The following is a 17,292-nucleotide window of genomic DNA, read 5'->3' as shown; positions in this document are numbered from 1 at the left end:
AGGAACACTGGTTAGGTTAACTGCCCACCGTTACATTACTGAAATACTGTTGAAAAACTGCATTAAACCCAAAACAAACAAACTGAATACTTAAGGTTTAGGAGTATATCATCAAAACACAGAAATATTTGATAAACGAAACAACATCTTTACCAATATTTTACCTGACCATTACATGTTCTGCCGTACTGTCCTGTTCGACGGATACTTATTCTGAAAAAGTTGTCACCCTTTGAAAATGAATGCCATTTGTAAAGAAATAAAAATAAACAATTGCTGAAAACTGTGTTCCACCTATATATATATATATATATGTGTGAAATTTCAACACTCGTACGCTATTGCAAATGCATCAAAACGAACATATGTAACAGTTCTTTGAAAATGGTGAATTTTTAAAGGCGTTTAACTGTCCTGAAAAGGGTTCCTTTAAGCAGTCCTTTTCCGGAATTCAATGTTTATAACAGTATACTGACACTTGTTTCGTAGAGTAATATACATGTTTTACATGCTGCTCAATTTTCATGTGAAACAACTCTTTCTTTCTATGATTTGTTTTTTTTAGCTCACCTGTCACATAGTGACAAGGTGAGCTTTTGTGATCACGCATCGTCCGTCGTTTGTGCGTGCGTGCGTAAACTTTTGCTTGTGACCACTCTAGAGGTCACATTTTTCACGGGATCTTTTTGAAAGTTGGTCAGAATGTTCATCTTGATGATATCTAGGTCAAGTTCGAAACTGGGTCACGTGCGGTCAAAAACTAGGTCAGTAGGTCTAAAAATAGAAAAAACCTGTGACCTCTCTAGAGGCCATATATTTCACAAGATCTTCATGAAAATTGGTTCGAATGTTCAACTTGATGATATCTAGGTCAAGTTCGAAAGTGGGTCACATGCCTTCAAAAACTAGGTCAGTAGGTCAAATAATAGAAAAACCTTGTGACCTCTCTATGGGCCATATTTTTCATGGGATCTGTATGAAAATTGGTCTGAATGTTCATCTTGATGATATCTAGGTCAAATTTGAAACTGGGTCATGTGCGGTCAAAAACTAGGTCAGTAGGTCTAAAAATAGAAAAACCTTGTGACTTCTCTAGAGGCCATATATTTCACAAGATCTTCATGAAAATTGGTCAGAGTGTTTACCTTGATGAAATCTAAGTCAAGTTTCAAACTGGGTCACGTGCTGTCAAAAACTAGGTCAGTAGGTCTAAAAATAGAAAAACCTTGTGACCTCTCTAGAGGCCATATATTTCACAAGATCTTCATGAAAATTGGTCAGAACGTTCAACTTGATGATATCTAGGTCAAGTTCGAAACTGGGTCACGTGCCTTCAAAAACTAGGCCAGTAGGTCAAATAATAGAAAAACCTTGTGTCCTCTCTATGGGCATATTTTTCATGGATCTGTATGAAAGTTGGTCTGAATGTTCATCTTGATGATATCTAGGTCAACTTCGAAAGTGGTCACGTGCCATCAAAAGTAGGTCAGTAGGTCAAATAATGAAAAAACCTTGTGACCTCTCTAGAGCCATATATTTCATGAGATCTTCATGAAAATTGGTCAGAATGTTCACCTTGATGATATCTAGATTAAGTTCGAAAGTGGGTCACGTGCCTTCAAAAACTAGGTCAGTAGGTCAAATAATAGAAAAACCTTGTGACCTCTCTAGAGGCCATATTTTTCACGGGATCTGTATGAAAGTTAGTCTGAATGTTCATCTTGATGATATCTAGGTCAAGTTCGAAACAGGGTCATGTGCGGTCAAAAACTAGGTCAGTAGGTCTAAAAATAGAAAAACCTTGTGACCTCTCTAGAGGCCATACTTGTGAATGGATCTCCATAAAAATTGGTCAGAATGTTCATCTTGATGATATCTAGGTCAAGTTCGAAAGTGGGTCACATGCCATCAAAAAGTAGGTCAGTAGGTCAAATAATGAAAAAACATTGTGACCTTTCTAGAGGCCATATTTTTCATGGGATCTGTATGAAAGTTGGTCTGAATGTTTATTTGATGATATATAGGTCAAGTTTGAAACTGGTCAACTGCAATCAAAAACTAGGTCAGTATGTCTTAAAATAGAAAAACCTTGTGACCTCTCTAGAGGCCATACCCTTGAATGGATCTTCATGAAAATTAGTCAGAATGTTCACCTTGATGATATCTAGATCAAGTTTGAAACTGGGTCACGTGCCATAAAATCTAGGTTAGTAGGTCAAATAATAAAAAAAACCTTGTGACCTCTAGAAGGCCATACTTTTCATGGGATCTGTATGAAAGTTGGTCTGAATGTTCATCTTGATTATATCTAGGTCAAGTTTGAAACTGGGTCAACTGCGGTCAAAAACTAGGTCAGTAGGTTTAAAATTAGAAAAATCTTTTGACCTCTCTAGAGGCCATATTTTTTAATGGATCTTCATGAAAATTGATCTGAATGTTCACCTTGATGATATCTAGGTCAGTTTCGAAACTGGGTCACGTGCGGTCAAAAACTAGGCCAGTAGGCATAAAAATAGAAAAACCTTGTGACCTCTCTACAGGCCATATTTTACACGAGATGTTCATGAAAATTAGTGAGAATGTTCATCTTGATGTTCAAAACAGGGTCACGTACCTTTGAAAACTAGGTCAATAGGTCAAATAATAGAAAAACCTTGTGTCCTCTCTATGGGCCATATTTTTCATGGGATCTGTATGAAAGTTGGTCTGAATGTTCATCTTGATGATATCTAGGTCAACTTCGAAAGTGGGTCACGTGCCATCAAAAAGTAGGTCAGTAGGTCAAATAATGAAAAAACCTTGTGACCTCTCTAGAGGCCATATATTTCATGAGATCTTCATGAAAATTGGTCAGAATGTTCACCTTGATGATATCTAGATTAAGTTCGAAAGTGGGTCACGTGCCTTCAAAAACTAGGTCAGTAGGTCAAATAATAGAAAAACCTTGTGACCTCTCTAGAGGCCATATTTTTCACGGGATCTGTATGAAAGTTAGTCTGAATGTTCATCTTGATGATATCTAGGTCAAGTTCGAAACAGGGTCATGTGCGGTCAAAAACTAGGTCAGTAGGTCTAAAAATAGAAAAACCTTGTGACCTCTCTAGAGGCCATACTTGTGAATGGATCTCCATAAAAATTGGTCAGAATGTTCATCTTGATGATATCTAGGTCAAGTTCGAAAGTGGGTCACATGCCATCAAAAAGTAGGTCAGTAGGTCAAATAATGAAAAAACATTGTGACCTTTCTAGAGGCCATATTTTTCATGGGATCTGTATGAAAGTTGGTCTGAATGTTTATTTTGATGATATATAGGTCAAGTTTGAAACTGGGTCAACTGCAATCAAAAACTAGGTCAGTATGTCTTAAAATAGAAAAACCTTGTGACCTCTCTAGAGGCCATACCCTTGAATGGATCTTCATGAAAATTAGTCAGAATGTTCACCTTGATGATATCTAGATCAAGTTTGAAACTGGGTCACGTGCCATAAAATCTAGGTTAGTAGGTCAAATAATAAAAAAAACCTTGTGACCTCTAGAAGGCCATACTTTTCATGGGATCTGTATGAAAGTTGGTCTGAATGTTCATCTTGATTATATCTAGGTCAAGTTTGAAACTGGGTCAACTGCGGTCAAAAACTAGGTCAGTAGGTTTAAAATTAGAAAAATCTTTTGACCTCTCTAGAGGCCATATTTTTTAATGGATCTTCATGAAAATTGATCTGAATGTTCACCTTGATGATATCTAGGTCAGTTTCGAAACTGGGTCACGTGCGGTCAAAAACTAGGCCAGTAGGCATAAAAATAGAAAAACCTTGTGACCTCTCTACAGGCCATATTTTACATGAGATGTTCATGAAAATTAGTGAGAATGTTCATCTTGATGTTCAAAACAGGGTCACGTACCTTTGAAAACTAGGTCAATAGGTCAAATAATAGAGAAACCTTGTGACCTCTCTAGAGACCATATTTTTCAATGGATCTTCATGAAAATTGGTCAGAATTTTCATCTTGATAATATCTAGGTCAAGTTCAAAACTGGGTCACATGAGCTCAAAAACTAGGTCACTATGTCAAATAATAGAAAAAACGACATCATACTCAAAACTGGGTCATGTGGGAAGAGGTGAGCGATTCAGGACCATCATGGTCCTCTTGTTTTTTTTTTTTCTTAAAACGTAAGGCTAAGCGTTAATTTTGCTGTATCTCTGATTCAAGCAGATGTAAAAGTTTGATTCCTTACCTCATATTTTTAACCAGGTTTTTCAAAGTCCAAAAAGTATCTGTACAAAATGAAGCTGCAAACAATTATTTCATTACACATCCTTAACGGGTATATAGTTTGGGTACTTCATGCGTCCATTGTACGATTCATTCAAGCAAGCGACATCTGGAAACCAGGAACGGCAGGAGTTTAGCAGCAAAGTGTTTCAGTGGGTCCAGAACTCTCTCTCTCTAGCAAATCTCAGAAAAGGTATCGATATTTATTACATAAAATTAAAATAATTTAGTGATTGGCTAGTTGTGATTTGTACAGTGTGAAATTATTAATAATGTCAAACCTGTGATAAAGACCACCTCTGAACAGAGACCACCTGGCTCTAAAGACCACATGTTTTGTTTCCCATTTTAACATTTACAGTGTATTTCAACCTGTGAAGAAAGACCACTTCCCAATAAAGACTGCATTTTGGCTCTCCCAAGGGTGGTCTTTACAGACAGGTTTGTAATTGTGGGAACTAATTTCTTCATGAAGTAGCTGTTTGGTAAAAAAAAAAAAACACCACAAAATTTTATGACAGTGAAAATGATTTCGCAATATCACCTCTAACCTAAATATTTCGCACTGTTTATATTCAAATTTTATACCCCCAGATTCAAAGTATAAAATTATGGTCTATATGATAATGAACATGTCTGTCTGTAATTTATGTCTGCTTAATATACTGGAAAGATTACGTTCAAGCTCTCACTTTGAGGTGAAACGTTTGAAAACATCTGATGTATTTACAATCTTTTATTTCTAGGGTTTCTTGAAGCATTGCGCAAAATCAGTAAGCATACAAGTATTATGAACAGTCCTGAGCAACTGCAGCAAGAAGCAAGGTCAAAGGTCACAGATCACTGCATTGGCATGAAATCAAAAGTTGTACCTACAATATTGACCCCACCCACCACACCAAGGGCTCCAACTCCTGCCCCTGGGTCATCTGCTAAATGCACCCCTGTTCAGACTCCAACACCAACTCCACCAAGAACCCCGACGGTTTCAAGAAGGTCATCAAAGAGGGAAATTCAGAGGTCAACTGAAAGTAGGTCAAGGTCGAATTCACCAGCTCCTGAAGAAACTAAACCGAAAAGGCGATCAAATTACAGGTTTTGTATAGTTTTATTAGTTTGACTGTTTGTAGAATAGGTAGAGCTATCAAACATTATTTAAAGGATATGCTTGGAAGTTTCACAGATGAAGGACTTCATGTGAAGATGATCATAAATAATGGACTTTTTTCTGTGGCTAGTTTTTAGCTCACCTGTCACGTAGTGACAGGGTGAGCTTTTGTGATCGTCCGTCGTCCGTCCGTCCGTCGTCCGTCCACAATTTCTTGTGAACAAGATAGAGACCACATTTTGCAAGCAATTTTGATCAGACTTGTACAAAACTTGTATTGGCATGATATCTCAGTTCGTTTCGAAAACTGGCCAGATCCCATCATGGGTTCTAGAGTTATTGCCCCTTAAAGGGCCAGAATTTGCTATTTTTGTGCGTCAACAATTTCTTGTCTGCACGATAGCAGCTTCATGTATGATTTGAATTTAACCAAACTTGCACACAACTTGTATCACCAGAAGATCTTGGTTCTTATCTTGAACTGGCCAGATCCCATTATGGGTTCCAGAGTTATGGCCCCTGAAGAGCCAAAATGAGCTATTTTGACCTTGTCTGCACAATAGCAGTTTTATTTATGATTTGAATTTAACCAAACTTGCACAAAACTTGTGTCACCATAAGGTCTTGGTTCCTTTCTTGAACCAACCAGATCCCATAATGGGTTCCAGAGTTATGGCCCCTGAAAGGGCCAAAATTAGCTTTTTTGACCTTGTCTGCACAATAGCAGCTTCATTTATGATTTGATTTTAACCAAACTTGCACACAACTTGTATCACCACAAGATCTTGGTTTCTTTCTTCAACTGGCCAGATTCCATTATAGGTTCCAGAGTTATGGCCCCTGAAAGGGCCAAAATTAGCAATTTTGACCTTGTCTGCACAATAGCAGCTTCATTTATGATTTGATTTTAACCAAACTTGCACACAACTTGTATCACCATAAGATCTTGATTCCTTTTTATTCGCCCAAAGGGACATATTATGTTATCGCCTCGGTGTCCGTCTGTCTGTATGTCTGTTGGTTAGCAAATTCCCTTCCGCTCTGTAACTCTTGAACCCCTTGAAGGATTTCAAAGAAACCTGACACAAATGTTCACCTCAACGAAACAATGTGCAGAGCGCATATTTCGGATGGCTCACTTCAAGGTCAAGGTCACACTTAGGGGTCAAAGGTCATATGACTTTGTTTTGTGTGTATATTGCTCTGCATTTGCGCCGATTGCAGTGCTCTTGTTTTTATTTGGCAGATCCTTTTGTTCACTTACAATAATTTTCTTTTATTACTTTCCCGTTATGTTACTATAAATAGCTTATTTAAGAAACTTTTTTATTACCGTATTGGCTGTAGGGAAAAATCGAGACCACTTTTCTGTGGTACAACATGGATGGTACCTCCAATTTTTAGGTGTATTTTGACATATCTGCATCTTGTAAGAATTTTTTTTAATTTTGGTTAAACTCTTCCCTTTGTTGTTCCTGTCCTTTGGACTTAGATTTTTTTCTGAGGACTTAGATTTATTTTTAATTTCCTCCCTTTGTTGTTCCTGTCCTTTGGGCTTCATCAGTCAAAATTTTGCTCCTAACCTCGTCTGATGTAATCCTTCAGGCATGAAACTACTGGCCTAATTTGAAAATAATTTTATTTGAAGTAATTTTAAGAAAATTTCAACTATATTTTCTCATAATTCTTTTGATTGATCTTGATTATGATTTTTTGACCTTCTTGTCCTTAAGTGCAATGATAACAGGTGAGCGATATAGGGCCATTTTGGCCCTCTTGTTCTAGAATTATGGCCCTTTCCTAATTTCACAAAATAGGTCGTAGTGAAGAAATTTGGTATATTCAACTCCTCATACACGTTTTGAAGGAATGGATTTGAATTTGCTCAGATGCACAACCTTATCTGAATACAATTTGCTTCAAACTTTTAGTCAAACATCCTTCATGTGAAGATGGTCTGTGCTAAAAACCTAGCTATTTGGAGGATGGCACAGTATGTGGGGCATCCATGTCCAATGTACACATTATAGTTCAACTTTTATATTCATTCAACTGACAAGGCTGTTGAATAGTTGAGTGTTGCTGTCCTACAACAGCTCTATTTAGATTTGATAGGTATTGTTTTCTTACAAAGTAATGGATAAATTGCCAGAAACATTCATGATACTTCAAGCAATACCAATAAGAAGGGTGTTCAGTAAATACCTGGAAAAGTGTTTCTCATTTCTTAAAATATCTTGAAAAGTAGATGAAAGTGTATATGATGTAGATATGGGAATTTTTAGTTGATATGTCAAAATCATATTTTCTTAGGATGCTAGTCGTCATGACAATGTCATGTCGCATAGTCCAGCCTAGGGTTGCATCCCCAATTTTGCATTTGCTAAAACATTACTTGCCACTTATTTATTATTCTAGCTGCATTTTCTGAAATCGGGCAAATATAGACATTGTAAAATGTTTGGCAGGGATAATATGTTGGTCATTGCCCGAGAATCAGTGTTGCATTGAAGTATACTGCAGCAATTTGAATCAAATATTAAGGATAGAGACAAATGCTACTTTGCACAAGTTTAAAGCAACAATGCCCTTTGGGAAAACAACCTTTTATCAGTGGTATGTGTGGTTTAAAAAAGGCCTGGAGAGTATTGTTGACGACTCACAGTTCAGACATTAGAAGACAATAACATCTGGAGCCGGTTGTTCGAAACTTTAACAGTTGATTAAGCTAACAGCTGATTAACTTTTAGATTAATATTTTTACACTTTAGAAAACTTAGCAAAACAAATGTATGACTTAAGGTTTATAAGGTTTATAAACACTAAAATGTCTTTACAGTAAAATTTAAACATCATACTAGTGTTTCCCACCAAGACTAGTATGTTGAATCAAAATTTAACAGGCGATTAGTTTAACAGGCTGTTAAAGTTTCGAACAACTGGGCCCTGGTCATGTTTTGAAAATTACAGAACTCCTTGATATGGATCACAGTTAAGTGCCACATTTCATCAATACCACAAGAATATTATAAACGAAAACCTGAGTTATTAGATTGGGGTATGTCGTTGGTCAGGCGGGCGGGCGGCGGCGGCATCAAACTGGTGTTTCCGGTCAATAACTTTTGTTTCGGTAAAGAAATTTGAATAAAACTTGGTATGTATGTAGCTTATATCAAGACAAAAGCTGGGATTGATTTTGGGGTTTCTGGGGTCAAGGTCACTGTTACTTAAAATAGAAAAAGGGTTTCCGGTCAATAACTTAACTTAGGAATGAGCTATCATGATGAAACTTGGTGTATAGAAAACTTATATAAAGTTGTAGCTTGGGATTGATTTTGGGGTTTCTGGGATCAAGGTCAAGGTCATTGTTACTAAAAATAGGGTAAGGGTTAGGGTTTAGGGTTAGGGTTAGGGTTGTGCTTTAAAGTGGTGCACTGTGATTCAGTATACTTTTTTATTCTTATGAAAAGTGTTGAAAACCTGGTTTCGTGGCATTGCCGTGTTTCTTGTTTATTTGTTTGTTGCAATGTGTAGACAATGCAATAAATGGCAAGAAACATTGAACCACTGGAAATCATGAGGAGTATTGATTACTTTTGTTTGATCTGATAGCAGCAAAATGACATGGGGCCTCTTAAGTTGTAGATGTGTTGCCATAGAAATGGTATATATTAAATAATGTTCTGTTCTGAATTCCGTTATTTTAGTATTCACATTCAATATGTTCTTGTCTGTCAAATTTTTGAAACTTCACAAAATATGACAAGAAATAAAGACATTCGAGCATTTTTCTTGGTATGTATTGAACATCCCTTGTATATTATTTTTTCTTGTTCACCCCCTCCCTAACTTCCCCAAATTTGAGGGTTATTTAGATTGTGCATCTTTGTCCAAATGTCTGTCTGTCCAAACTTGTGTTGTGCATATAGATCTCAAAAAGTATTTGACCAAGAATCATCAAACTTGGTAGGATTGTTACTCAGCATGTTCAGTTTTGTAATGTAGGGTGGAATTTCACTCTGACAGACCAGAGTTATGGCTCTTGACTTAGTCAACAATATACATAAAGGACCTAAAAGTTTGGACACACATACTTCAACAATTATTTGACCTAGATTTGAGGATTGTTGTAATATATTAGTAGCTTGTTAAATTGTGCACCTGGAATTTAACTTGGCATTTCACTCAGTCAGATCAGAGTTATGGCCCTTGACATGGTAAATCAAATATGCATAAAGGACCTAAAAGCTTCTATCTAATATATCTCAAGAAGTGTTTGAGCTAGATTTGACCTGGAGTCATGGAACCATACAGAAATATATAGTATGTGAAGTTGTGCAACTGTTTTTTTTTGGGAGGATTACACTCTGCAAGATTTAGTCAGAAATACACATTATGTGCCTAAAAGTTTGTGTTGCATGTCAGTAAACTTTATAGGAATGTTATTCAGCATATGAAGTTGGGTAGGAGATTTATTTGGGATTTAACCCTAAGCCTGTTGGCAGCAAGTGATTCTGCCTTTACGACCAGTGCAGAGCAAGGTCAGCCTGCACATCCATGCAGTCTGATCATGGTCTGCACTGTTCGCCATTAAGTCAGTATGTTTTTGGTAAGCACCCCTTTTAACATTTAATGGTACTGCCCAAATTGAAAGATGGAAAAGTTCCTTACAGAAATTTAGCAGGGTAAGGTTTAAAGTACCCACCTCCCATCAGTATCCTCCCCTGAATGAACACCCATAGCCTAAGGTAATATGAAAGATTACTCAGTCTTGCTTTGTCAGCAAGAAACATAATACCATATAATGACAGGAAATTGGGGCACAAGTGCCCTATGGACACACACCTAGTTTACATATACTTTGTTTTACAGTAATGATGCCTACCAAAACTGTGATTTTCATTGATATTTGATTCATTTAATAAATATTTTCCCCCAAATAATAGTTTATGGAAAAGATTGTCAAAAGTTATAATAGAATTGGATGTTGTTTTAATAGGTCTAGATCTGGGAGGAGAAGTGGTGAGGAACAGGAAGTGAAGATGGAGTATGGTTCACCAGTTGGAAATCCAAATCTTCCCTTGCTCAGTCAGCTTCTTACATCACCTCAGCTGATGCAAACCAGTCAGTATGGTGCCGTTACCAGGACAACAGCCTCTGATAGTACAAGTATGGTTTCTAGTCTTCCAAATAGCTCCATGGAAACACGGATAAGCACTGGTCAGGTGAAAACCACTGAAGATCAGCTTATTACCACTTTTGTTGAATCTCTTATTTCCAGTATGAATTCTGATTTAGACTTACCAAAACCTGAGCCAAGAATTTCATTCACTACAGCAGAATTATCCAGTGTTTTTGTCTCCACATCAGTAGAAACGTGTCAGAGTGGAAGTGCCAACTTAACAGAATCTCCTTCACAGTACATGAACGATAATTCAGAACTGATGAAAATGGAAGTTTTCGATACTCCAAGTGGTGACAGATTCATCCCTGTCTATTCATCTGGCATTATTTCTAATGGTTCACTGATTCTTCCTGATGAACATTTGACATGTGAGCCAATACCCGATCTGTTTGCCTCATCAGAGATCTCTGAATTCCAGCCAATGGACCTTCTTACGTCGACGGCAAGTTCAGACAACTTACTGACAGGAATGTCGAGTTTTGCTAGTGTAATGTCAGAACCAGCATCAGGTGGTGTCTACAGTCAGAGTCTTATGAACTGTGTTTCAGAAACATCTGCAAATGTAACTGGTACTGTAAATTCACATTTACTGAACCCAGACGAGGATTCTTTGACAGATTTATTGAGTTTGGATGTAATGGATGTTAATTCTGTGATGAAATTTTTCAATGATGAGAAGCCGACGCACTTATGATGTTCTTTGTTTATAAGTACCGGTATGTTGTAAATAGGCTTGATTGTACATATCTTATACATAACATACTTTTTATGTAAATACATTGTTTTTTGATCTTGTATTAGTTATGAAATGTTTACTTTGCGTTGTTAATTCAGTGACTCTATGTTACTTGTCAAAACTGTATTATTGGGTAACACTGGCTACTGTCAAAATGTGATATGATGTTGTAGATAGTTGCAGAAAAATTGTCATATTCATCATAAGTTCTTTATCTGCAGAGGGTGAATGCATTCAGTTCTTTGCACATATACATAATTGAGCCGTGCCATGAGAAAACCAACATAGTGGGTTTGCGACCAGCAAGGATCCAGACCAGCCTGCGCATCCGCGCAGTCTGGTCAGGATCCATGCTGTTCGCTATTAGTTTCTCCAATTCCATTAGGCTTTGAAAGCGAAAAGCATGGATCCTGACCAGACTGCGCGGATGCGCAGGCTGGTCTGGATCCATGCTGGTCGCAAACCCACTATGTTGGTTTTCTCATGGCACGGCTCATATATGTCTCATTTTCTAAGATGTATATGCAGAAACATGAGCATGTATTTTTTTCATCAATAAACTTTTTTTTTTAAGTTTGGTGCAAATGCATACTCTGTTCACTCTTGAAGATGACTGACATATTTTGAATACCTTTACCCTTTTGTTGTACTAAAAAGAAACTACTGTAAGAAATCATTTTGGTATAGACAGGAGGTACATGTTGTGACTTGTATTTTGAATGTCTTGACTTCCGATTGTGCAGGGACCTTACCCATTTTCTAATATCTTGCCAGAAATCCGAATAAATATTTCATATAGTTTTAATTCTAAGAGTGTACCAAAGATGTTGCCATATTTTGTGGTTAGCAATTTTATTTTTAAATGAATGTAATTATTAGATACAGGCTTTTTTTTGTCGAGCCTGCTAGCAGAAACGAAAAGGCTGTTCGGTGTAAGTGTGTTTGTGTGTTTGCGTCTGTCCAATTTTATTTGTCGGGACAATAACTTTGACATGCATGAAGCAATCTTGTTTATATTTGGCATGAATGTTTACATCCTTGAGACTGAATATCATGCACTAACCTCAACTTCTTATCTCAAAGGTCAAGGTTACACTTGGAGGTCAAAGGTCATGTCAGATCTTGTTTGGGCCATAACTTTGACATGCATAAAGGAATGTTATTTATAATAAGCTTGAATATATCCCTTTATGAGATGGAATGTTATGTGCAAACCCCAGGTTCCTAACTCAAAGGTCAAGGTCACAATTAGGGGTGAAAGGTCATTTTAGAACTTAGTCGGGTGCTAACTTTGATAAATATGGAGCAATCTTTATTTGGCCTTAATGTTCACTTCGATGAGGCGGAGTGTTCCACACAAACACCAGGCACCGACATCAAATCTTTAGGTGTATTTTTACCTATCTCTACCTAATAAAGATTTTTTAGATATACAGTAATTTCAAGTGTTCACATTTTCTTGGCATGCACTGTATATGTTTGGTTGTATTCATGTAATAGAGAGAAGGTTACTGCTATAAGACATGGGGTGCCCTTTTACTTTTTATTCACTTTTTTGTGATATTCACAAATTAATTGTTTGATATCCTTAATTCATTTGATGATGTCATAAAATGATTTAATTTTGTGAGCACCCTGTATCCATCATATGTCGTTGGATGTCCATTGTCCGTGGTCAACAATTTCATTGTTAACACTATAGGTCACTATTTTAGCCAATCTTAATGAAACTTGGTTAGAATATTAACTGCAATAAAGTCTCAGACAGACTGTTACAGAGATGTATGGTATAAAAAGCTAGGTTACTAGGTCAGTTAATAGGAAAACTTTGTTCACACACTCCAGGTCAACATTTTCTATCTCATATTTATGAAACTTGGTCAAGATGTTGACAGTCATTCTCTGTAACCACTGAGAAAATTTTGCCACACATTGTCAAGCATTTTCTTCAAACTCCTGCCATGCAATGATAGGATAAATGTATTAAATAAAAAACATTTATAACGTCAATTTGATAACTGGTTGCCATAGAAATGAACTGTATTTTTGAGAAAGTTACAAAGTCCTGCAACACTCGGATGCGTGGTACATTAATTTGATTTTCATCCCTAATATCATTCATAAAATCTCTGTGAAATCTAGGACAAGATCGAACTGGGTTACCTTGGGTTAAAAATATGAATAAATAATTTAATTATATAAAAAAATGAATTTGTGACATCCATAAATAAATTAAGGATATCTGTAAATTAAGGATATCCATAAAAAAATTAAGGATATCCATTAAGGAGTTGGTGATATCCATAAAGAAATTCAGGATATCCCAGAATAGGACATAAATAGTAAAATGACACCTCATAATAAGAAGTAAGTGATCATATACATGTTGGAGCTTTAATTTAAACAGCATTAAGTGTGGTTTTTTTTGCTCATCTGAACCAAAGGTTCAGGGTGTGCTACTTGTATAGGGTTGATGGTCCGGCGTCCATCGTCTGTCGTCTACATTTTTACTTAAACATCTTCTCCTCTGAAACTCTTCAGAATAACACCAGATTTGGTCTGTAGCATCCTGGTGAGGTCCTCTATCAATTTTATTCAAATGGGGGCATTTGGCCCCTTTTAGGGGCAGCTAGAGCTAAAAATAGAAAAACCTTTAAACGACTTCTACTCATGAAGCCCTTGATGGATCTTCATCAAACTTGGTCTGTAGCATCATTATAAGGTCCTCTTTCAATTTTGTTCAAATGGGAGCACTTGGCTTCTTTTAAGAGCCGCTAATGTTAAAAATAGGAAAAAAACTTTAAACAACTTCTTCTCATGAACCGCTTGATGGATCTTCATCAAACTTGGTCTGTAGCATCATTTTAAAGTCCTCTCCCAAGTTTGTTCAAATGGGTGCACTTGGCCCCTTTTATGGGCCGCTAGATCTAAAAATAGAAGAAGAAAAAACTTTAAACTTTATCTGTACCTTCATTATACATTTAAGGTCCTCTTCCAAATTTATTCAAATGGGAGCACTTGGCCCCTTTTAGGGGCCGCTAGAGCTAAAACTAGAAAAAGATTGAAACAACTTCTTCTCATGAACCGCTTGATGGATCTTCATCAAAGTTGGTCTGTAGTTTGGCCCCTTTTAGAGGCTGCTAGAGCTAAAAATAGAAATACTTTTAAATGACTTCTTAACATGAACCGCTGGATTGATCTTCATCAAACTTAGTCTTTAGCATCATTATATGGTCCTCTATCAATTTTGTTCAAATGGGGGCACTTAGCCCCTTTTAGGGGCTGCTAGAGCTAAAAATGAAAATACCTTTAAACTACTCCTTTTCATGAACCGCTTGATGGATCTTCATTCAGCTTGGTTTTTAGCATTGCTATATGGTTCTATCCCAAGTTTTTTCATTAGGGGCCGCTAGAGCTAAAAATAGAAATACGTTTAAACAACTTCTTATCATGAACCACTTGATTGATCTTCATCAAACTTGGTCTGTTGCATTGTTATGTGGTCCTCTTCAAAATTTGTACAAATAGAGGCATTTGGCCTCTTGTAGGGTTGCTAGAGCTTAGAATAGAAATACCTTTAAACGACTTTTTCTCATGAACCGTTAAATGGATTTTCAACAACATGGTCTGTAGCATCATTATAAGGTCCTTTCTCAATTTTGTTCAAATGGGGGCACTTTGCCCCTCTTAGGGGCTGTTAGGGCAAAAAATAGAAATACCTTGGAACAACTTCTCATGAATTGCTTGATGGATCTTCATCAAACTTGTTCTGAAGCATCATTATATGGTCCTCTCCAAAATTTGTTCAAATAGGGGCACTTGGCCCCTTTAAGGGGCCACTAGAGCTAAAAATAGAAATACTTTTAAACAACCTTTTACCATGCACTGCTTGACTGATCTTCATTAAACTTGGTCTGTGGCATCATTATATGGTCCTCTCCCAGGTTTGTTCCAATTGGTGCACCTGGCCCTTTTAGGGAACGCTAGAGCTTAAAATAGAAATAACTTTTAAACAACTTCTTTTCATGAATTGCTTGATGGATCTTCATTAAACTTGGTATGTAGCATAATTATATGGTCCTCTCCCAAGTTTGTTCAAGTGGGGGCACTTGGCCCCTTTTAGGGGCTGCTAGAGTTAAAAATAGAAATACTTTTAAAAGTCTTTTAATTTAAAATAAAAAAGAAATTAATTCTTTTTTAAATTTAATACTTTGTTACAAGGAAGATCTAATTGGGTCAAAGTCGGTCTCAGGTGAGAGTCTTAGGCCCACTTGGGCCTTTTGTTCATTATATTTGTTCTATGATATATTCTAGCATTTCATTAAATGGGTAAAGTATGTTACATTTATTAGAATAGGTCTTTATGACATGGGTTTTAGGGTAGGGATTTTTTGGAATATTAGTCTAAGAGTACATAATAATTGAGCCGTGCCATGGGAAAACCAACATAGTGGGTGTGCGACCAGCATGGATCCAGACCAGCCTGCGCATCCGCGCAGTCTGGTCAGGCTCCATGCTGTTCGCTTTTAAAGCCTATTGGAATTGGAGAAACTGTTAGCGAACAGCATGGATTCTGACCAGACTGCGCGGATTCGCAGGCTGGTCTGGATCCATGATGGTCGCACACCCACTATGTTGGTTTTCCCATGGCACGGCTCATTATTATATTGAATATATCTGATAATTTTACCAAGCAAACAAATCAAATCAATTTTTCACTGATATAAATCCACACAGTCTGAACAATTTAGCTAACATGTAACATCATGTATATCTTTCACTTGTGAAAACAAGATTTTAAAATTTTGCCTATGGCTATGCCATTTGTGAAATTACTGTATCTGGTATTCACACATTTAGGAATATTTTGATCTTACACTGTAACAAAAAGTCAGCTTCATGTTTTGGGCATTTTAACCTTTACCCTGCTAAATATCTAAAATTGACTTGTCCATATTCCTTTTGGACAATACCATTTATTATTTGAAGGGGTGTTCACTGAAAATTTACTGACTGAATAGCGAACAGTGCAGACCGTGATTAGCCTGCACAGATGTATAGGTTGATCTTGGTCTACACTGGTCTCAAAGGCAAAATTACTTACTGCCAGCAGGGTAAGGGTTAAGCAGCTTTGATTAGCAGTTAGAGCAGGGGCTCTAGTTTTTAGCTCACCTGTCACAAAGTGACAAGGTGAGCTTTTGTGATCGCGCAGCGTCCGTCATCAGTCCGTGCGTAAACTTTTGCTTGTGACCACTCTAGAGGTCACATTTTTCATGGGGTCGTTATGAAAATTGGTCAGAATGTTCACATTATGATATCTAAGTCAAGTTCGAAACTGGGTCACGTGCAGTCAAAAACTAGGTCAGTAGGTTTTAAAAACAGAAAAACCTTGTGACCTCTCTAGAGGCCATATATTTCACAAGATCTTCATGAAAATTGGTCAGAATGTTCACCTTGATGATATCTAGGACAATTTCGAAAGTGGGTCACGGTCCATCAAACTAGGTCAGTAGGTCAAATAATAGAAAAACCTTGTGACCTCTCTGAAGGCCATATTTTTCATGGGATCTGTATGAAAGTTGGTCTGAATGTTCATCTTGATGATATCTAGGTCAAGTTCAAAACTGGGTCATGTGAGATCAAAAACTATGCCAGTAGGTCTAAAAATAGAAAAACCTTGTGACCTCTCTAGAGGCCATACTTGTGAATGGATCTTCATAAAATTGGTCAGATGGTTCATCTTGATGTATCTAGATCAAGTTTTCGAAAGTGGGTCACGGCCTTCAAAAGTAGGTAGTTTGGTATACCGCAGGTCCGAATCAGTCCGTTGCTACTTCTTTAATTAGAGGTCCATATTTTCATGAGGTGTGTATGAAATTGGTCTGAATTTTTCACTTGATGATATTAAGTCAAGTTGAAACTGGGTCATGCGAGTAAAAACTAGGTCAGTAGGTTTAAAACAGAAAAACCTTGTGACCTCTCTA

At 37.0% G+C, this 17,292-nt stretch overlaps 1 protein-coding gene across 1 annotated transcript; it reads left to right on the top strand.

Annotated features, from left to right (window-relative positions):
- Positions 1-3,897: 3,897 nt before the first annotated feature.
- LOC123551818 (putative uncharacterized protein DDB_G0290521) lies at positions 3,898-15,647 on the top strand. The gene is made up of 3 exons (XM_053541377.1): positions 3,898-4,472; positions 5,026-5,374; positions 10,387-15,647. The coding sequence occupies exons 1-3, from the start codon at positions 4,352-4,354 to the stop codon at positions 11,264-11,266; spliced, it is 1,350 nt and encodes a 449-aa protein (XP_053397352.1). The 5' UTR covers positions 3,898-4,351; the 3' UTR covers positions 11,267-15,647.
- The last annotated feature ends 1,645 nt before the right edge of the window (positions 15,648-17,292 follow it).

This window comes from Mercenaria mercenaria, chromosome 4, assembly GCF_021730395.1.
Source record: "Mercenaria mercenaria strain notata chromosome 4, MADL_Memer_1, whole genome shotgun sequence".
Lineage (NCBI taxonomy): Eukaryota > Metazoa > Mollusca > Bivalvia > Venerida > Veneridae > Mercenaria > Mercenaria mercenaria.
The sequence above is the reverse complement of the archived record's forward strand: the minus strand, read 5'-3'. Positions and strand labels throughout refer to the sequence as shown.